Source organism: Salmo trutta, unplaced genomic scaffold, assembly GCF_901001165.1.
Source record: "Salmo trutta unplaced genomic scaffold, fSalTru1.1, whole genome shotgun sequence".
Classification (NCBI taxonomy): Eukaryota; Metazoa; Chordata; class Actinopteri; order Salmoniformes; family Salmonidae; genus Salmo; species Salmo trutta.
In genome coordinates, this window is record NW_021823319.1 from 555,743 (window position 1) to 579,071 (window position 23,329).

The 23,329-nt window shown below is 44.8% G+C and overlaps 1 protein-coding gene across 1 annotated transcript in view; it reads right to left on the reverse strand.

The window, feature by feature from the left end:
• The window catches only part of ryr2a (ryanodine receptor 2a (cardiac)), a gene marked incomplete at its 3' end in the record, with an annotated part of 473,963 nt that overhangs the window by 237,035 nt on the left and 213,599 nt on the right, over positions 1-23,329 (reverse strand). Inside the window, 7 exon segments of the mRNA XM_029748619.1 lie at positions 1,022-1,125; positions 3,057-3,161; positions 3,408-3,624; positions 7,161-7,353; positions 12,447-12,688; positions 18,400-18,533; positions 19,509-19,627. Of these exon segments, the coding sequence (XP_029604479.1) occupies positions 1,022-1,125; positions 3,057-3,161; positions 3,408-3,624; positions 7,161-7,353; positions 12,447-12,688; positions 18,400-18,533; positions 19,509-19,627 (1,114 nt within the window).

Here is a 23,329-nt window from a genome sequence, read left to right on the forward strand (position 1 = left end):
CCCAGCAGGAACAGTATGCAGGGTGGTAACTAGGGGTTGTACCCAGCAGGAACAGTATTCAGGATGGTAACTAGGGATTGTACCCAGCAGGAACAGTATGCAGGGTGGTAACTTGGGGTTGTAACCAGCAGGGAACAGTATGCAGGGTGGTAACTAGGGATTGTACCCAGCAGGAACAATATTCAGGGTGGTAACTAGGGGTTGTACCCAGCAGGAACAGTATTCAGGGTGGTAACTAGGGGTTGTACCCAGCAGGAACAGTATGCAGGGTGGTAACTAGGGATTGTAACCAGCAGGATCAGCATTCAGGGTGGTAACTAGGGGTTGTACCCAGCAGGAACAGTATGCAGGGTGGTAACTAGGTGTTGTACCCAACAGGAACAGTATTCAGGGTGGTAACTAGGGGTTGTACCCAGCAGGAACAGTATGCAGGGTGGTAACTAGGTGTTGTACCCAACAGGAACAGTATTCAGGGTGGTAACTAGGGGTTGTACCCAGCAGGAACAGTATTCAGGGTGGTAACTAGGGGTTGTATCCAGCAGGAACAGTATGCAGGGTGGTAACTAGGTGTTGTACCAAACAGGAACAGTATTCAGAGTGGTAACTAGGGGTTGTATCCAGCAGGAACAGTATTCAGGGTGGTAACTAGGTGTTGTACCCAACAGGAACAGTATTCAGGGTGGTAACTAGGGATTGTACCCAGCAGGAACAGTATGCAGGGTGGTAACTAGGGATTGTACCCAGCAGGAACAGTATTCAGGGTGGTAACTAGGGGTTGTAACCAGCAGGAACAGTATGCAGGGTGGTAACTAGGTGTTGTACCCAACAGGAACAGTATTCAGGGTGGTAACTAGGGGTTGTAATCAGCAGGGAACAGTATTCAGGGTGGTAACTAGGGGTTGTACCCAGCAGGAACAGTATTCAGGGTGGTAACTAGGGGTTGTAACCAGCAGGGAACAGTATTCAGGGTGGTAACTAGGGGTTGTATCCAGCAGGAACAGTATTCAGGGTGGTAACTTACTTGAGAGTCTCCAGAGACATCTGTAGGTTGTAGCTCCTCTCCTGCTCAGGCAGCTTGGAGAACTCCACCAGACAAGGATGCTGCCGCTTGTTATCGTCCCGTACCTGCAACACAACACCATTATCTGTTGTTGTCCCATACCTGCAACACAACACCATTATCTGTTATCGTCCTTCACCTGGATCACAACACCATTATCTGTTATCGTCCCGTACCTGGAACACAACTCCATTATCTGTTATCGTCCCGTACCTGGAACACAACACCATTATCTGTTATCGTCCCGTACCTGGAACACAACACCATTATCTGTTATCGTCCCGTACCTGGAACACAACACCATTATCTGTTATCGTCCCGTACCTGGAACACAACTCCATTATCTGTTATCGTCCCGTACCTGGAACACAACACCATTATCTGTTATCGTCCCGTACCTGGAACACAACACCATTATATGTTATCGTCCCGTACCTGCAACACAACACCATTATCTGTTGTTGTCCCGTACTTGCAACACAACACCATTATCTGTTATCGTCCCGTACCTGGAACACAACACCATTATCTGTTAACGTCCCACACCTGTAACACAACACCATTATCTGTTATCATCCCGTACCTGGAACACAGCACCATTATCTGTTATGGTCCCGTACCTGCAACACAACACCATTATCTGTTATCGTCCCATACCTGGAACACAACACCATTATCTGTTATCGTCCCGTACCTGGAACACAACGCCATTATCTGTTATCGTCCCGTACCTGGAACACAACACCATTATCTGTTATCGTCCCGTACCTGGAACACAACACCATTATCTGATATCGTCCCGTACCTGCAACACAGCACCATTATCTGTTATCGTCCCGTACCTGCAACACAACACCATTATCTGTTATCGTCCCGTACCTGGAACACAACACCATTATCTGTTATTGTTCTGTTATCGTCCCGTACCTGGAACACAACACCATTATCTGTTATTGTCCCGTACCTGGAACACAACACCATTATCTGTTGTTGTCCCATACCTGCAACACAACACCATTATCTGTTATCGTCCCGTACCTGCAACACATCACCATTATCTGTTGTTGTCCCATACCTGCAACACAACACCATTATCTGTTATCGTACCGTACCTGGAACACAACACCATTATCTGTTATCGTCTGCACCTGCAACACAACACCATTAGCTGTTATCGTCCCGTACCTGGAACACAACACCATTATCTGTTATCGTCCCGTACCTGGAACACAACACCATTATCTGTTATTGTTCTGTTATCGTCCCGTACCTGGAACACAACACCATTATCTGTTATCGTCCCGCACCTGCAACACAACACCATTATCTGTTATCGTCCCGTACCTGGAACACAACACCATTATCTGTTATCGTCCTGTACCTGCAACACAACACCATTATCTGTTATCATCCCGTACCTGCAACACAACACCATTATCTGTTATCGTCCCGTACCTGGAACACAACACCATTATCTGTTATCGTCCCGCACCTGCAACACAACACCATTATCTGTTATCGTCCCGCACCTGGAACACAACACCATTATCTGTTATCGTCCCGTACCTGGAACACAAGAGCAGCAGAGATGAACGAGGAAAGAGAAAATCAACTGATGTCATTCTATGATTTATTACATTCTGGTGAATCAGGGTTTATTTAGTCTTCTAGGGCAGTAAGTAATGACCAGGGCAAGCTCTAGTCTTTTGGGGGCCCTATGCGAGATTTGGGCCCCCCCCCCCTCCACCCCATCAAGTGGGCAAGAAAATGTAATGACTCCCATCTTGACGGCGGAGAGAAAAACGTACGTTTTAAAATTAATTTCCTTCTTTTTTTGTTGTTGCAGTTTTAGAGGAAGTTTTACACAGTTCCAAATAGTTGTTGATGTTAATTAGTCGTTGCAGGCGGTGCGGGTGAACAAACAGCTGACCCGCGCATCATTAGCGTGCACGTGTGACCGTTGAGTGCTTGTGTGAGCGCGCACGTGTGTACTCACAGCTCCGTAGGTCCAGCCCAGGTCAATCTTGTTCATCACCCACAGCTCATGGATGTTCTCTGCCAGCTTCTCCCTGATTCTCTCCAGGTGAGGAGGCAGAACAACCTGAAACCACAAGACAAGATACACAGGAAGTCCATGCTATTGACCAGAAGCATTACCCGTACAGTACACGGGGACAGAGGTTGTTGTTCTGGGACCTCACTTTCTTATAACTAGTGTTGATCTGGACTAACTATTGAGGCAAGGGAGGCTAGCTAATTGACCTTAACCCCTGTCAGTTATTGACCAGTTAAAGTAAAGTTCACACCCACCATGACGCAGTATACTAAAAAGGTATTCTTTACCCACCTGGCTGGTGTCAACAGGTGTAGGGGTGAAGGCAGCCTGGGACAGGGTGATGGTGGGCCCCAGGAGATCCCTGGTCTCACTGTGGTCCTCCTTGTACTCCTGGCTGTGTTCCACTCTCAGCTTCTCCCTGGGTAGAACAGCCTCGAAACACGGAGCGTAGCCCGGCGGGGGCAGGAACTTAAACTCTCCTTGACGACCACCCAGCAGGAAACGCACTCTGGAGGAAAGAAGAAGAAGGAGAAGAAGGAGAAGAAGGGTTAGAAGAAGAAGAAGGATTATAAGGAGAAGAAGAAGGATTAGAAGAAGAAGAAGAAGGATTATAAGAAGAAGAAGAAGACGGAGAAGGATTATAAGAAGAAGGAGGAGAAGGAGGATTATAAGAAGAAGAAGAAGGAGAAGGAGGATTATAAGAAGAAGAAGAAGGATTAGAAGAAGGAGAAGGAGGATTATAAGAAGAAGAAGGAGGAGAAGGAGGATTATAAGAAGGAGAAGGAGGATTATAAGAAGAAGAAGAAGGAGAAGGAGGATTATAAGAAGAAGAAGGAGGAGAAGGAGGATTATAAGAAGAAGAAGGAGGAGAAGGAGGATTATAAGAAGAAGAAGAAGGAGAAGGAGGATTATAAGGAGAAGAAGAAGGATTAGAAGAAGAAGAAGAAGGATTAGAAGAAGAAGAAGGAGGATTATAAGAAGAAGAAGAAGGAGAAGGAGGATTATAAGAAGAAGAAGAAGGAGAAGGAGGATTATAAGAAGAAGAAGAAGGATTAGAAGAAGAAGAAGAAGGATTAGAAGAAGGAGAAGGAGGATTATAAGAAGAAGAAGAAGGAGAAGGAGGATTATAAGAAGAAGAAGAAGGAGAAGGAGGATTATAAGAAGAAGAAGAGTTTTTCTACATTGTGTTTTATTAACTTTTATTCATTCAGGTTTGCCTCATTGAGATAAATATCGACTTTGCAAGAGAGATGGAGACAGAGATCAAGATGGTTCAACATAAGACACAAGTAGTCCTCTATCTGGCAATTGCATTGTGTTTTTGTAGCCTATGTGCTTAAATAGAGCTCTTAGGACATAATGTCAGTAGCATATGTTCTTAAATAGAGCTCTTAGGGCATAACGTCATTAGCCTATGTTAGCCTATGTTCTTAAATAGAGCTCTTAGGGCATAACATCAGTAGCCTATGTTAGCCTATGTGCTTAAATAGAGCTCTAAGGGCATAACATCAGTAGCCTATGTTCTTAAATAGAGCTCTAAGGGCATAACGTCATTAGCCTATGTGCTTAAATAGAGCTCTAAGGACATAACGTCAGTAGCATATGCTCTTAAATAGAGCTCTAAGGACATAACATCAGTAGCCTATGCTCTTAAATAGAGCTCTTAGGGCATAACGTCAGTAGCCTATGTAAATAGAGCTCTTAGGGCATAACGTCAGTAGCCTATGTTCTTAAATAGAGCTCTTAGGGCATAACGCCATTAGCCTATGTTCTTAAATAGAGCTCTAAGGGCATAACGTCAGTAGCCTATGTAAATAGAGCTCTAAGGGAATAACATCAGTAACCTATGTTAGCCTATGTTCTTAAATAGAGCTCTAAGGGCATAACATCAGTAGCATATGCTCTTAAATAGAGCTCTAAGGGCATAACGTCAGTAGCATATGCTCTTAAATAGAGCTCTTAGGGCATAACATCAGTAGCCTATGTTCTTAAATAGAGCTCTTAGGGCATAACATCAGTAGCCTATGTTCTTAAATAGAGCTCTAAGGGCATAACGTCAGTAGCATATGCTCTTAAATAGAGCTCTTAGGGCATAACGTCAGTAGCATATGCTCTTAAATAGAGCTCTAAGGGCATAACGTCAGTAGCCTATGTAAATAGAGCTCTAAGGGCATAACATCAGTAGCCTATGTTCTTAAATAGAGCTCTTAGGGCATAACATCAGTAGCCTATGTTCTTAAATAGAGCTCTAAGGGCATAACATCAGTAGCATATGCTCTTAAATAGAGCTCTTAGGGCATAACGTCAGTAGCATATGCTCTTAAATAGAGCTCTAAGGGCATAACGTCAGTAGCCTATGTAAATAGAGCTCTAAGGGCATAACATCAGTAGCCTATGTTCTTAAATAGAGCTCTTAGGGCATAACATCAGTAGCCTATGTTCTTAAATAGAGCTCTAAGGGCATAACGTCAGTAGCATATGCTCTTAAATAGAGCTCTTAGGGCATAACGTCAGTAGCATATGTAAATAGAGCTCTTAGGGCATAACATCAGTAGCATATGCTCTTAAATAGAGCTCTTAGGGTATAACAATAGTAGCATATGCTCTTAAATAGAGCTCTAAGGGCATAACGTCATTAGCTGGAGAGAAAGACCATTCAGTGAACTGGATCCATAATTCTCCCACAGTGCACCATCAACCTTCCCATTCCAGAGTACTAACCCTCTGATGGTCTGCTGCTAAACACTGGCTATCAGAAGGATGTTTTCACATTTCATCTAACGATTATTGTCCTGTGAGAAATAGGCCTATACGAAATGATTGACACCCTTTGATAAAGACGAGCAGAAATGACTGTATAATTCAAATACTGAGCTATATTGCATGCAACAAAAAAAATTGGGACAATATATTATTTTGTACTAATACAATTGCTCAGAGGAAGATATTTTGTTTAATAAGTAATACAAAAACAAAATCTAATTTCATTAGTATACAATAATACAAATCACATTTTTTGGAGGATAACAATGTACCTCAGTATTTGAATAATTTATTTTTTACAGTCATTTTTTTTTGCTCATCTTTATAAAAGGTGTGAATAATTTCACGACCCCACTGCAGGTCGCTGTAAACAGCAATACAAGGTTCAACCACTTGTTATAATTCAACCATGCATCATCTACAGCATGGGTGTCAAACTCTGGCCCGCGGGTTAATTATATTTGTCCCGCGAGACAATACCAAATTACTACTAGAGCTGGCCCGCCGGTATTATACAGCGCATTCACCGCTAATACTACGAATCCCATAATGCTCTGCTGTTGTTTTCACGCGCCAATCAGGACAGGACCCAGAAACGCCCTCTCCTCTGTGACAGTAGTCATAGCAACATAGACGCTACAACTGTCAGCGCGCTATCCCTTCCCAAAAATGGCGAAAATGGGCACATCAGATTAGATCAGTGTGCAATAATTAACGTTTTCTTTGTGCACTTTTTCTTGCTACAAGGCATGGGCTTGAATGGTTGATTGATTTATTATCATTTTATTTGTAAAATTATTAGCCAGTGGAAAAAGTTTATTTTGGTATTTAAATCAGAAGGCTGCAAATAGAAAAGAGGCATACGATTTTTATTTAAATTTTATTTATTTAATAAATGAATGCCATTGATGTGTTTTTTCATTTGAAATTCGATTTTGCATGTCTCCACTATTAAATGATATATCTTATGGTAATAAGCGATGCTTGTTCCATATTCAATGTTAAAGCAAAACTTGTCTGGGTCCATATTAAAAGGTTCATTTGTTCAATGTTGGCCCGCGACTTTGTTCAGGTTTTACATTTTGGCCCACTGGGTATTTGAGTTTGACACCCCTGATCTACAGCATAATATACTGAGCGTGGGGGGGCATGTGAGAGCTACACGTAGGACTGGCTGCTAAATAAAACACTTATGGAAGGTCAAAACGGACAGAAGAGAGACGATTGGAGAAGACCCAATGATTTTGTCTAGATCATTTTGATTGGTTGAGGAGCACTCACTTGACCCCGGCGGAGAAGCTGGCTACAGGGAAGAACAGTCCGTCAGAGTTGAAGTTCTCGAACATCCCCTGGACGGGCTGACCGTTGATACGGAAGGATATACTGGGAGCGCTGAGGTCCAGACAACAGCTGACCACGTCGTCCACACGGAGGAGATGTTGATTGGGTGAGCTCACTGTCCTGGAGATGCAGCCTGAGAGAGAGAGAGAGAGGGGGGGAGGAGGAGGGAGGAGGGAGGAGGAGGAAGAGGAGGGAGGGAGGGTAGAGGACAGAGGGAGGAAGGGTAGAGGACAGAGGGAGGAAGGGTAGAGGACAGAGGGAGGAAGGGTAGAGGAGAGAGGGAGGAAGGGGAGAGGAGAGAGGGAGGAAGGGTAGAGGAGAGGAGAGGGAGGAAGGGGAGAGGACAGAGGGAGGAAGGGTAGAGGAGAGACGGAGGAAGGGGAGAGGAGAGGAGAGAGGGAGGAAGGGAAGAGGAGAGAGGGAGGAAGGGTAGAGGAGAGGAGAGAGGGAGGAAGGGTAGAGGAGAGGAGAGAGGGAGGAAGGGGAGAGGAGAGGAGAGAGGGAGGAAGGGAAGAGGAGAGAGGGAGGAAGGGTAGAGGAGAGAGGGAGGAAGGGGAGTGGAGAGGAGAGAGGGAGGAAGGGCAGAGGAGAGGAGAGGAGAGAGGAAGGGTAGAGGAGAGAGGGAGGAAGGGGAGAGGAGAGGAGAGAGGGAGGAAGGGTAGAGGAGAGGAGAGAGGGAGGAAGGGGAGAGGAGAGGAGAGAGGGAGGAAGGGGAGAGGAGAGAGGAAGGGTAGAGGAGAGAGGGAGGAAGGGGAGAGGAGAGGAGAGAGGGAGGAAGGGGAGAGGAGAGAGGAAGGGGAGAGGAGAGGAGAGAGAGAGGAAGGGTAGAGGAGAGGAGAGAGGGAGGAAGGGTAGAGGAGAGGAGAGAGGGAGGAAGGGTAGAGGAGAGGAGAGAGGAAGGGTAGAGGAGAGAGGGAGGAAGGGTAGAGGAGAGGAGAGGAGAGAGGAAGGGTAGAGGAGAGGAGAGAGGGAGGAAGGGTAGAGGAGAGGAGAGAGGGAGGAAGGGTAGAGGAGAGGAGAGAGGGAGGAAGGGTAGAGGAGAGGAGAGAGGGAGGAAGGGGAGAGGAGAGGAGAGGAGAGAGGAAGGGTAGAGGAGAGGAGAGAGGGAGGAAGGGTAGAGGAGAGGAGAGGAGGGAGAGAGGAAGGGTAGAGGAGAGGAGAGAGGGAGGAAGGGTAGAGGAGAGAGGGAGGAAGGGTAGAGGAGAGGAGAGGAGGAAGGGAGAGGAGAGGGAGAGGAGAGGAAGGTAGAGGAGTGGAGAGGAAGGTAGAGGAGAGGAGAGGGAGGAAGGGGAGAGGAAAGGAAGAGGAGGAGGAGGGAGGAAGGGGAGAGGAAAGGAGAGGAGGGAGGAAGGGTAGAGGAGAGAGGGAGGAAGGGGAGAGGAGAGGAGAGGAGAGAGGAAGGGGAGAGGAGAGGAGAGGAGAGAGGGAGGAAGGGAGGGTAGAGGAGAGAACATATTGTCTAAACAACAACACAGACCCAGTGTAACAGACAGAGTTGCCTTGGAAACCAACACCATTGCTTTTCACTAGCCCAACGATTCAACTGCATATCGAAGGACATCAATAAAAGTCAGATCTGATATTTGATGACCCCTGTCAAGAAGCAGGGAGTGTGTGTGTGTGTGTGTGTGTGTGTGTGTGTGTGTGTGTGTGTGTGTGTGTGTGTGTGTGTGTGTGTGTGTGTGTGTGTGTGTGTGTGTTTGTTGCTGGCTTTGCAGTAAAATGGACAGTGATGTGAAATAACCAGCAGGAAGCAGGAAGTGTCTGATTTATACAGCTTCATACACTGCAGTTCGCCTGATGCAAAAACATGAATATTCACGTCCGCAGCCTCTCTTTCAGGAGAGCAAACACACTGCCTTATTCCTACAGGATCTCTACGCTCTAGTCTGGACACGACAGACATGACTGCAGCATACTACTAGACCATAGGGCTCTGTTCAGAGGTAGTGGGGAATAGGACGCAATTTGTGACACACTATCAAATTCTCCAACATGAGACATTACCCCCCTCACACAGCATTCTGGGAGAACATTACCCCCTCACACAGTACTCTGAGGGAACATTACCCCCTCACACAGCACTCTGGGGGAACATTACCCCCTCACACAACACTCTGGGGGAACATTACCCCTCACACAGCACTCTGGGGGAACATTACCCCCTCACACAGCATTCTGGGGGAACATTACCCCCTCACACAGCACTCTGGGGGATCATTACCCCCTCACACAGCACTCTGGGGGAACATTACCCCCTCACACAGCATTCTGGGGGAACATTACCCCTCACACAGCATACTGGGGGAACATTACCCCCTCACACAGCACTCTGGGGGAACATTACCCCCTCACACAGCATTCTGGGGGAATATTACCCCCTCACACAGCACTCTGGGGGAACATTACCCCTCACACAGCACTCTGGGGGAACATTACCCCCTCACACAGCATTCTGGGGGAACATTACCCCTCACACAGCATTCTGGGGGAACATTACCCCTCACACAGCATTCTGGGGGAACATTACCCCCCTCACACAGCATTCTGGGGGAACATTACCCCTCACACAGCACTCTGGGGGCACATAACCCCTCACACAGCACTCTGGGGCAACATTACCCCTCACACAGCACTCTGGGGGAACATTACCCCCCTCACACAGCACTCTGGGGGAACATTACCCCTCACACAGCACTCTGGGGGAACATTACCCCCCTCACACAGCACTCTGGGGGAACATTACCCCTCATACAGCACTCTGGGGGAACATTACCCCCTCACACAGCACTCTGGGGGAACATTACCCCCTCACACAGCACTCTGGGGGAACATTACCCCCTCACACAGCATTCTGGGGGAACATTACCCCCTCACACAGCACTCTGGGGGAACATTACCCCTCACACAGCATTCTGGGGGAACATTACCCCTCACACAGCATACTGGGGGAACATTACCCCCTCACACAGCATTCTGGGGGAACATTACCCCTCACACAGCATACTGGGGGAACATTACCCCCTCACACAACACTCTGGGGGAACATTACCCCCTCACACAACACTCTGGGGGAACATTACCCCTCACACAGCACTCTGGGGGAACATTACCCCCTCACACAACACTCTGAGGGAACATTACCCCCTCACACAGCATTCTGGGGCAACATTACCCCTCACACAGCATTCTGGGGGAACATTACGCCTCACACAGCATTCTGGGGGAACAGTAACTATCTAACCTGACTACAGGTGAATATAATATAGTAGCTATCTAAACTAACTACAGGTGAATATAATAGACTATCTAACCTGACTACAGGTGAATATAATACAGTAACTATCTAACCTGACTACAGGTGAATATAATATAGTAACTATCTAACCTGACTACAGGTGAATATAATATAGTAACTATCTAACCTGACTACAGGTGAATATAATATAGTAACTATCTAACCTGACTACAGGTGAATATAATATAGTTATAGGTGAATGCACCAATTTGTAAGTCGCTCTGGATAAGAGCGTCTGCTAAATGACTTAAATGTAAATGTAAATGTAATTATCTAACCTGACTACAGGTGAATATAATAGACTATCTAACCTGACTACAGGTGAATATAATACAGTAACTATCTAACCTGACTACAGGTGAATATAATATAGTAACTATCTAACCTGACTACAGGTGAATATAATATAGTAACTATCTAACCTGACTACAGGTGAATATAATATAGTAACTATCTAACCTGACTACAGGTGAATATAATATAGTAACTATCTAACCTGACTACAGGTGAATATAATAGACTATCTAACCTGACTACAGGTGAATATAATATAGTAACTATCTAACCTGACAACAGGTGAATATAATAGACTATCTAACCTGACTACAGGTGAATATAATAGACTATCTAACCTGACTACAGGTGAATATAATATAGTAACTATCTAACCTGACTACAGGTGAATATAATAGACTATCTAACCTGACTACAGGTGAATATAATATAGTAACTATCTAACCTGACAACAGGTGAATATAATAGACTATCTAACCTGACTACAGGTGAATATAATAGACTATCTAACCTGACTACAGGTGAATATAATATAGTAACTATCTAACCTGACTACAGGTGAATATAATAGACTATCTAACCTGACTACAGGTGAATATAATACAGTAACTATCTAACCTGACTACAGGTGAATATAATATAGTAACTATCTAACCTGACTACAGGTGAATATAATATAGTAACTATCTAACCTGACTACAGGTGAATATAATATAGTAACTATCTAACCTGACTACAGGTGAATATAATATAGTAACTATCTAACCTGACTACAGGTGAATATAATATAGTAACTATCTAACCTGACTACAGGTGAATATAATAGACTATCTAACCTGACTACAGGTGAATATAATAGACTATCTAACCTGACTACAGGTGAATATAATATAACAACTATCTAACCTGACTACAGGTGAATATAATAGACTATCTAACCTGACTACAGGTGAATATAATACAGTAACTATCTAACCTGACTACAGGTGAATATAATATAGTAACTATCTAACCTGACTACAGGTGAATATAATATAGTAACTATCTAACCTGACTACAGGTGAATATAATATAGTAACTATCTAACCTGACTACAGGTGAATATAATACAGTAACTATCTAACCTGACTACAGGTGAATATAATATAGTAACTATCTAACCTGACTACAGGTGAATATAATATAGTAACTATCTAACCTGACTACAGGTGAATATAATATAGTAACTATCTAACCTGACTACAGGTGAATATAATATAGTAACTATCTAACCTGACTACAGGTGAATATAATATAGTAACTATCTAACCTGACTACAGGTGAATATAATATAGTAACTATCTAACCTGACTACAGGTGAATATATTAGACTATCTAACCTGACTACAGGTGAATATAATAGACTATCTAACCTGACTACAGGTGAATATAATATAGTAACTATCTAACCTGACTACAGGTGTATATAATATAGTAACTATCTAACCTGACTACAGGTGTATATAATATAGTAACTATCTAACCTGACTACAGGTGAATATAATATAGTAACTATCTAACCTGACTACAGGTGAATATAATATAGTAACTATCTAACCTGACTACAGGTGAATATAATAGACTAACTATCTTACCTGACCACAGGTGCAAGCCGTCGAAGCCGTAGGAGTACAGGTCATCACCGAGCCCGTTTCCCCCCCAGCCCTCTCCTCCACCTGGGTAGGGTTGGTAGCCGTCCGTGGTGGCCCAGCCCACTCTTAGATGTGTCGCCTCGGCCGTAACGAAGGGTAACACCTCGTCCACCATCAGCTCGTAATACCACTTCCTGTACTGGGCGGAGCCTTCACTCACACCCAGGAAGATGTTAGGCCTCATGCTGCCATGTGGGAAGAAGGAGAACAAGGGGGGGTTAATGCAGGTTAAAGTTCAATACTGGAACAATGTTGAACGCTGTTGAATTCTCCCAGAGGTTTGACTGAGTTAGATACTGGCAGACTGTTGAATTCTCCCAGAGGTTTGACTGAGTTAGATACTGGCAGACTGTTGAATTCTCCCAGAGGTTTGACTGAGTTAGATACTGGCAGACTGTTGAATTCTCCCAGAGGTTTGACTGAGTTAGATACTGGCAGACTGTTGAATTCTCCCAGAGGTTTGACTGAGTTAGATACTGGCAGACTGTTGAATTCTCCCAGAGGTTTGACTGAGGTTAGATTACTGGTAGACTGTTGAATTCTCCCAGAGGTTTGACTGAGTTAGATACTGGCAGACTGTTGAATTCTCCCAGAGGTTTGACTGAGTTAGATACTGGCAGACTGTTGAATTCTCCCAGAGGTTTGACTGAGTTAGATACTGGCAGACTGTTGAATTCTCCCAGAGGTTTGACTGAGTTAGATACTGGCAGACTGTTGAATTCTCCCAGAGGTTTGACTGAGTTAGATACTGGCAGACTGTTGAATTCTCCCAGAGGGTTGACTGAGTTAGATACTGGCAGACTGTTGAATTCTCCCAGAGGGTTGACTGAGTTAGATACTGGCAGACTGTTGAATTCTCCCAGAGGGTTGACTGAGTTAGATACTGGCAGACTGTTGAATTCTCCCAGAGGGTTGACTGAGTTAGATACTGGCAGACTGTTGAATTCTCCCAGAGGGTGACTGAGTTAGATACTGGCAGACTGTTGAATTCTCCCAGAGGGTTGACTGAGTTAGATACTGGCAGACTGTTGAATTCTCCCAGAGGGTTGACTGAGTTAGATACTGGCAGACTGTTGAATTCTCCCAGAGGGTTTGACTGAGTTAGATACTGGCAGACTGTTGAATTCTATTGACTGAGTTAGATACTGGCAGACTGTTGAATTCTCCCAGAGGTTTGACTGAGTTAGATACTGGCAGACTGTTGAATTCTCCCAGAGGTTTGACTGAGTTAGATACTGGCAGGACTGTTGAATTCTCCCAGAGGTTTGACTGAGTTAGATACTGGTAGACTGTTGAATTCTCCCAGAGGTTTGACTGAGTTAGATACTGGCAGACTGTTGAATTCTCCCAGAGGTTTGACTGAGTTAGATACTGGCAGACTGTTGAATTCTCCCAGAGGTTTGACTGAGTTAGATACTGGCAGACTGTTGAATTCTCCCAGAGGTTTGACTGAGTTAGATACTGGCAGACTGTTGAATTCTCCCAGAGGTTTGACTGTTAGATACTGGCAGACTGTTGAATTCTCCCAGAGGTTTGACTGAGTTAGATACTGGCAGACTGTTGAATGCTTCCACAGAGTTGATTTGAAACCAAAAGGTGTGGTCTGATGAAAACAAGATTGAACTCTTTGGCCTGAATGCCAAGCATCACGTCAGGAGGAAACCTGGCACCATCCCTACGGTGAAGCATGGTGGTGGCAGCATCATACTGTGGGGATGTTTTTCAGTGGCAGGGACTGGGAGACCAGTCAGGATCGAGGGAAAGATGGAGTATAGTACAGAGAGATCCTTGATGAAAACCTGCTCCAGAGCGCTCGGGACCTCAGACTGGGGCAAAGGTTCACCTTCCAACAGGACAACAACCCTAAGCACACTGCCAAGACAACGCAGGAGTGGCTTCGGGACAAGTCTCTGAATGTCCTTGAGTGGCCCAGCCAGAGCCCCGACTTGAACCCGATCAAACATCTCTGGAGAGACCTGAAAATAGCTGTGCAGCTACACTCCCCATCCAACCTGACAGAGCTTGAGAGGATCTGCAGAGAAGAATGGGAGAAACTCCCCAAATACAGCTGTGCAGTGTCCTACCCAAGAAGACTCAAGGCTGTAATCGCTGCCAAAGGTGTTTCAACAAAGTACTGAGTAAAGGGTCTAATACTTATGTAAATGTCACCGTTTCAGGAGACTAGGCGTATGTTGCTGGTCACTACTTCACAGGAGAGACGTTTGAATGTAAACTTTTTTTTTAATCAAGATGCATTTTTTGGGCAGAACTTTTCATATGCCTTAATAACACACTTGTATGCCATCTGTAAATATGAATTAAAACATTTTTAAATTATGAGCCTAGTTGGTTTAGCCACAGAAAAAGAAAGCAATTGATTGGCATTGAAGCATTGATTGGCTGAGATAATGACTGGGCTGGACATGCCGAGAGATGAGTTTGGATTGGTCTGCCATATAGCACGCTTCGGTCTATTTGAGCTGGTCAGTATGTGTTGGTAATCATGTCTAACGCGGCTTTTAAAAAATATATATATCGCGTAGTAAAACTGCATAAGTGTTGCTCTTCAATTTCTGGAGGACCGAGTTCAGTGGAATTCGAGTATGATAGCAAAGGAGATGGAGAAAACACCTGTGTCCGGATTACATCTTCAAACTAAGGGCAACCATGGCATCCGTGACAGGAGACGCCTCCATCTATGATGTATACGGGTAAGAAAGTGGTTTCATTTCAAGTTAAAGTGTACTGTTATCTAGATAACATTAGCTGGCTGGCTCGCTAGCTAACGTTACGTTCATGCAGGGTAGCAACGTTATGAGTTGGGATTGCGGTTCATTGTTTGGCTAGCAAGCTAGCTACATGTCTTAACAAAATACTCCACTATGCAAGTTATCCGTTTCAATAGAATGTCACTGTGCCAACTGTTGATAGACGTTGGTTAGCTACCTGCGGATTCATGCAGGGTAGTGTGATTATGGTTCATTGTTAGCTAGCTAGCTAGCTATATGTCTTAAGTAAAGTAACCATTTTGGGTACATTCGTAAATTCAGTCTAGCCATCTACTCCAATTTTCAGAGGACTCTCGTCTGAGTGTGCCAGAGCGCAGCATATTTGATGAATTTACGAACGTTCAACACCAGTTGAATACGTCTGGTGTCAGTAAACGTCGGCAAAAAAACGTTATAAAATTGTTGTCAGCAGCACAGTTAGTCACCAACGCTCTGGATAACATGAAAACAGCCTAACCAGCTCTGCTAGGGAGAGTAAAATGATCAGAGTGGGGTGTTCTCTCATTATGTGTCTGGAAGTAGCTAGCAAGCTAGCCAATGTTAGCACGTTAGCTTGGGTGCTTGACTGCCGTTGTGAGGGCAGAACGTTCGGATCAACCCTACTCATCGGCCAGAGCGTCCAGTGTGCGCTTTGAAACGCTCTGAATTTATGAACGAACATTCTGACAGCACTGTTGCAGTCACCAACGCTCTGGATAACATAACAGCCTAACCAGCTCTGCTAGGGTGAGTACTGTTCAGTGAGCTGTTCTCTCATTTGTGTCTGGAAGTAGCTAGCAAGTTAGCTTGAGTGCTTGACTGGTATTTTTTAAATATTGTTTTTTGTAATTATTATTATGAATAAAACAAATACAAAAACAGAAATACAGCGGCAAGAAACAGTATGTGAACCCTTTGGAATTACCTGGATTTCTGCATAAATTGGTCAACAAATTAGATCTGATCTTCATCTAAGTCACAACAATAGACAAACACAGTGTGCTTAAACTAATAACACACAAATGATTGTATTTGTCTTGTCTATATTGAATACATCATTTAAACATTTAGAGTGTAGGTTGGGTAAAGTATGTGAACCCCCTAGGCTAATGACTTCTCTAAAGGCTAATGACTTCTCCAAAACTAATTGGAGTCAGTAGTAAACTAACCTGGAGTCCAATCAATTAGACGAGATTGGAGATGTTTGTTAGAGCTGCCCTGTCCTATAAAAAAAACACTCACAAAATGTTAGTTTGCTATTCACAAGAAGCATTGCCTGATGTGAACCATGCCTCAAACAAAAGAGATTAAGAATTGTTGACTTGCATAAAGCTGGAAAGGGTTACAAAAGTATCTCTAACAGAATGGCTTCAACAGAAGAGAAATACTCCTTCTGGAGAGGTCCAGTCAGAGTCCTGACCTCAACCCGATTGAGATGCTGTGGCATGACCTCGAGAGAGCAGTTCACACCAGACATCCCATAAATATTGCCGAACTGAAACAGTTTTGTAAAGAGAAATGGTCCAAAATTCCTCCTGACCGTTGTGCAGGTCTGATCCCCAACTACAGAAAACGTCTGGTTGAGGTTATTGCTGCCAAAGGAGGGTCAACCAGTTATTACATCCAAGGGTTCACATACTTTTCCCACCCTGCACTGTGAATGTTTACACGTGTGTTCAATAAAGACATGAAAAGGTATAATTGTTTGTGTGTTATTAGTTTAAGCAGACTGTGTTTGTCTATTGTTGTGACCTAGATGAAGATCAGATCAAATTTTATGACCAATTTATGCAGAAATCCAGGTAATTCCAAAGAGTTTACATACTTTTTCTTGCCACTGTATACAAACAAGAGTACATAAACCTAACACAGCGGTACTACATATCGAGACACAATTTCAATATTTCAAAAAGTTTTATGGTGCGTATTGCTTTTTTGTTTACTGATCATTTCAAAATAATATATTTCAATTGTGTGTAGATTGATTACGGGGAACAAATATTTAATACATTTTTGAATACGGCTGTAACGTAACAAAATGTGGAAAAAGTCAAAGGGGTCTGAATACTTTCCAAAATGCACTGTACATACTACGCTATCTACCGGCTGGCCAATCCTAACCACAGCCAATCAAGAAAAGGATAACAGACTAATGCCAACTGAACTGTCAACTGTCAATCATATCATCTAACTCAAGTGTGATTCTATTCATCTGAACAACCTTCCATGTTCCATCATCTGAATATAAAGAATAAGGTCAGAGACATTAGCATAATGTCTGACTGGTGGATTGTATTGAGCCCTGGGCTGTAGTGTCGTATGAGGGAATCCTACTACACCGGCTCTGACACTCGTCGGATAAGGCAGGGCTTGCAAACAATCACGGATCACAAAGGGAAACCCAGCCGCGAGCTGCCATGTGACGAGAGCCTACCAGATGAGTGAAATATCTTCTATGCTCGCTTCGAGGCTAGCAACACTGAACCATGCATGAGAGCACCATCTGTTCCGGATGAATGTGTGATCACGCTCTCCGTAGCCGATGTAAGTAAGTCCTTTAAACAGGTTAACATTCACAAGGCCAACAGATTACCCGGCACCGGTAGTCAGAGCATGAGCTGCCAAGTGTCTTCACTGACATTTTCAACCTCTCCCTGACCCAGTCTGTAATACCATCATGTTTCAAGCAGACCATCATAGTCCCTGTGCCCAAAAATGCCAAGGTAACCTGCCTAAATGACTCCCGACCCGTAGCACTCTATAAACATATCTATAAACATGAAATGCTTTGAAAAGCTGGTCAGGGTCAGGGTTATGGGTAGGGGTAGGGTAGGTTAGGGTTAGGGTTTGAGTCAGGGTTAGGGTAGGTCAGGGTTAGGGTTAGGGTTAGGGTTAGGGTCAGGGTTTGGGTTAGGGTTAGGGTCAGGGTTAGGATAGGGTCAGGGTTTGGGTTAGGGGAGGGTTAGGGTTAGGGTCAGGGTTAGGGTTTGGGTTAGTGTCGGGTTAGGGTAGGTTAGGGTTTGGGTTAGGGTTAGGGTTAGTGTCAGGGTTAGGGTTAGGGTAGGTTAAGGTTAGGGTTAGGGTAGGTTAGGGTTTGGGTCAGGGGAGGTGGAGGAGGAAGGATGTACCTGCTGACATGGTTGACAAGTCGTGTCTGTAGCAGCAGGTCTCTGCCAGGTAGCAGGTTGTCACAGATCAGGTGCTGGTTGGACCGGACCGCCACACCATGACAGACACACAGAGAACAGAGCACGTCCAGAACCTGTAGGGTTAACATATAGAATAGACCATGATACAGATCAGATGCTGGTTGGACCGGACCACCATGACAGACACACAGAGAACAGAGCACGTCCAGAACCTGTAGGGTTAACATATAGAATAGACCATGATACAGATCAGATGCTGGTTGGACCTCACCCAACAAACTAAATTGTTGTTAACATGCATTCAGAGTGTAGACTACATTATTGCCTAATCTGCAATTTAACTTGATGTTGTTGACAGCGGAGATAAAACATCTACAGAGAGGTAAAAAGGCGATGCTATTGTCAAAATGGAACGACAGGGCTTTCTACTTAAGGCTCACCCGACACGACTCACTGGAGAGAAAGTACAGGACATTTCAATCATTTAGATGTGGCAACATGACCAAGCCTTTCAGTAATGTTGGTCCATTAGCTAATCATGTAAAAACAAGGGGAACATTAAAGTTATTAAAGTTATCGAGCGCTTAAGTTGTTCGCCGTGTATCGCGTGAACATCTGTGATATACAGCTATATAGTTATATTGATTTGCTTCAATTCTCAACTCATCAGCCAGCAAAATAAAACATTTCCAAAACTAATACCTCTTCTAAAAATCAATAACAAGACATATGTACTCTGAAAATATAGAAACGTTAAATGAAATATTGTGAAAGAGTGGAGCCGACCCACTGGTGCAAAATGTCGCTAACAAATGTATCATCACAATTCACTGTAAAGAAACAGCGAATAAACAATTCATAGTCCATTCTGTATATAATCTCTGTTAAATAGGTAGTTCCATCACCCAGCTAGGACATCATCCATTCTATATATAATCTCTGTTAAATAGGTAGGTTCACCACCCAGCTAGGACATCATCCATTCTATATATAATCTCTGTTAAATAGGTAGGTTCATCACCCAGCTAGGACATCATCCATTCTATATATAATCTCTGTTAAATAGGTAGGTGGTCTCCTCTACCCACCTTGTGGTTTCGTCCATGTTTGTCTAGCAGAGAGATGATTGACTTGATGTGTCCCTCCTTGATGATGTTCAGAGCTTCAGGACTCTCCACCAGGACACAGTGAAGCACCTCCAAGATACCTGAACACAACAAGCACAGAGTTAGTATCACACCAACACCCTACTAACCTAAACTAACTAACCCTTGATGATGAAGATGAGAGCTTCAGGACTCTTCAACAGGACAGAGTGAAGGACCTCCAGGACATATGGAGAACGGAATTACAAAACACCAACAAACGAGTTATAAACACCAACAAACAGGATTCCTGAATGCCAGACGAGTTATAAACACCAACAAACAGGATTCCTGAATGCCAGACGAGTTATAAACACCAACAAACAGGATTCCTGAATGCCAGACGAGTTATAAACACCAACAAACAGGATTCCTGAATGCCAGACGAGTTATAAACAACATCACAGTTATTCCACCAGGACACAGTGCAGAACCTCCGGCTCTATCTATTGGCAGATAATAAGCTGTTTTTTATCTAAAGGCTTAATACAAGTAATTTATCTTATTTCTAGATATTTTTTAGGTTAAAATAAGCAAAATTATCTGCCAAACTTGGTACGAAAAAACAAGAAAATAAAACACATTTTAAATGAATTCTTAATATAAGACAATATTAGATTTAACTTTTTTGCAGTGTATCACCAGCTACCAGTCAGCCTCCCCTGTGTAACGACCATCCCAGGGTTGAATGGCGGGAACCCGGTTACTGAGATTCACTAGGATGTACCGACCAAAACCTCTCCCTTTTCCCGTGATAAATAATTGCGAGAAACCGGTAAATTATAATACATTATTGATGTGAACAGCAAGGCGTGAAATGGAACTGTTAAATTATATATAATGTCTAAATCAACAGCTGCTGCATGATGAATCATCAACGCTCAGGGTGGGGACAGACAGCCCTTCTCAGGGTGGGGGACAGACAGCCCATCTCAGGGTGGGGACAGACAGCCCCTCTCAGGGTGGGGACAGACAGCCCCTCTCAGGGTGGGGACAGACAGCCACTCTCAGGGTGGGGACAGACAGCCCATCTCAGGGTGGGGACAGACAGCCCATCTCAGGGTGGGGGACAGACAGCCCCTCTCAGGGTGGGGACAGACAGCCCATCTCAGGGTGGGGGACAGACAGCCCATCTCAGGGTGGGGGACAGACAGCCCCTCTCAGGGTGGGGACAGACAGCCCATCTCAGGGTGGGGGACAGACAGCCCATCTCAGGGTGGGGACAGACAGCCCATCTCAGGGTGGGGACAGACAGCCCCTCTAAGGGTGGGGACAGACAGCCCCTCTAAGGGTGGGGACAGACAGCCCATCTCAGGGTGGGGACAGACAGCCCATCTCAGGGTGGGGACAGACAGCCCATCTCACAGTGGGGACAGACAGCCCCTCTCAAGGTGGGAACAGACAGCCCATCTCAGGGTGGGGACAGACGGCCCATCTCAGGGTGAAGGGACAGACAGCCCCTCTCAGGGTGGAGGGACAGACAGCCCATCTCAGGGTGGAGGGACAGACAGCCCATCTCAGGGTGGAGGGACAGACAGCCCATCTCAGGGTGGGGGACAGACAGCCCCTCTCAGGGTGGGGACAGACAGCCCATCTCAGGGTGGGGGACAGACAGCCCATCTCAGGGTGGGGACAGACAGCCCATCTCAGGGTGGGGACAGACAGCCCCTCTAAGGGTGGGGACAGACAGCCCCTCTAAGGGTGGGGACAGACAGCCCATCTCAGGGTGGGGACAGACAGCCCATCTCAGGGTGGGGACAGACAGCCCATCTCACAGTGGGGACAGACAGCCCCTCTCAAGGTGGGAACAGACAGCCCATCTCAGGGTGGGGACAGACGGCCCATCTCAGGGTGAAGGGACAGACAGCCCCTCTCAGGGTGGAGGGACAGACAGCCCATCTCAGGGTGGAGGGACAGACGGCCCATCTCAGGGTGGGGACAGACAGCCCCTCTCAGGGTGGGGACAGACAGCCTATCTCAGGGTGGGGACAGACAGCCCATCTCAGGGTGGAGGGACAGACAGCCCATCTCAGGGTGGAGGGACAGACAGCCCATCTCAGGGTGGAGGGACAGATAGCCCATCTCAGGGTGGGGACAGACAGCCCATCTCAGGGTGGAGGGACAGACAGCCCATCTCAGGGAGGAGGGACAGACAGCCCATCTCAGGGTGGGGACAGACAGCCCATCTCAGAGAGGAGGGACAGACAGCCCATCTCAGGGTGGAAGGATAAACAGCCCATCTCAGGGTGGAGGGACAGACAGCCCATCTCAGGGTGGGGGACAGACAGCCCATCTCACTATGGGGGACAGACAGCCCATCTCAGGGTGGAGGGACAGACAGCCCATCTCAGGGTGGAGGGACAGACAGCCCATCTCAGGGTGGGGACAGACGGCCCATCTCAGGGCGGAGGGACAGACAGCCCATCTCAGGGTGGAGGGACAGACAGCCCATCTCACTATGGGGGACAGACAGCCCATCTCAGGGTGGAGGGACAGACAGCCCATCTCAGGGTGGAGGGACAGACAGCCCATCTCAGGGTGGAGGGACAGACAGCCCATCTCAGGGTGGGGACAGACAGCCCATCTCAGGGTCTATACTACAGTAATATATAGACTGAATGTACCATCTCTATCTGGTTAGTCTGTACTACAGTAATATATAGACTGAATGTACCATCTCTATCTGGCTAGTCTATACTACAGTAATATAAAGACTGAATGTACCATCTCTATCTGGCTAGTCTATACTACAGTAATATATAGACTGAATGTACCATCTCTATCTGGCTAGTCTATACTACAGTAATATATAGACTGAATGTACCATCTCTATCTGGCTAGTCTATACTACAGTAATATAAAGACTGAATGTACCATCTCTATCTGGCTAGTCTATACTACAGTAATATATAGACTGAATGTACCATCTCTATCTGGCTAGTCTATACTACAGTAATATATAGACTGAATGTACCATCTCTATCTGGCTAGTCTATACTACAGTAATATAAAGACTGAATGTACCATCTCTATCTGGCTAGTCTATACTACAGTAATATATAGACTGAATGTACCATCTCTATCTGGCTAGTCTATACTACAGTAATATAAAGACTGAATGTACCATCTCTATCTGGTTAGTCTATACTACAGTAATATAAAGACTGAATGTACCATCTCTATCTGGCTAGTCTATACTACAGTAATATATAGACTGAATGTACCATCTCTATCTGGCTAGTCTATACTACAGTAATATAAAGACTGAATGTACCATCTCTATCTGGCTAGTCTATACTACAGTAATATAAAGACTGAATGTACCATCTCTATCTGGCTAGTCTATACTACAGTAATATATAGACTGAATGTACCATCTCTATCTGGCTAGTCTATACTACAGTAATATATAGACTGAATGTACCATCTCTATCTGGCTAGTCTATACTACAGTAATATATAGACTGAATGTACCATCTCTATCTGGCTAGTCTATACTACAGTAATATAGACTGAATGTACCATCTCTATCTGGCTAGTCTATACTACAGTAATATATAGACTGAATGTACCATCTCTATCTGGTTAGTCTATACTACAGTAATATATAGACTGAATGTACCATCTCTATCTGGTTAGTCTATACTACAGTAATATAAAGACTGATTGTACCATCTCTATCTGGCTAGTCTATACTACAGTAATATATAGACTGAATGTACCATCTCTATCTGGCTAGTCTATACTACAGTAATATAAAGACT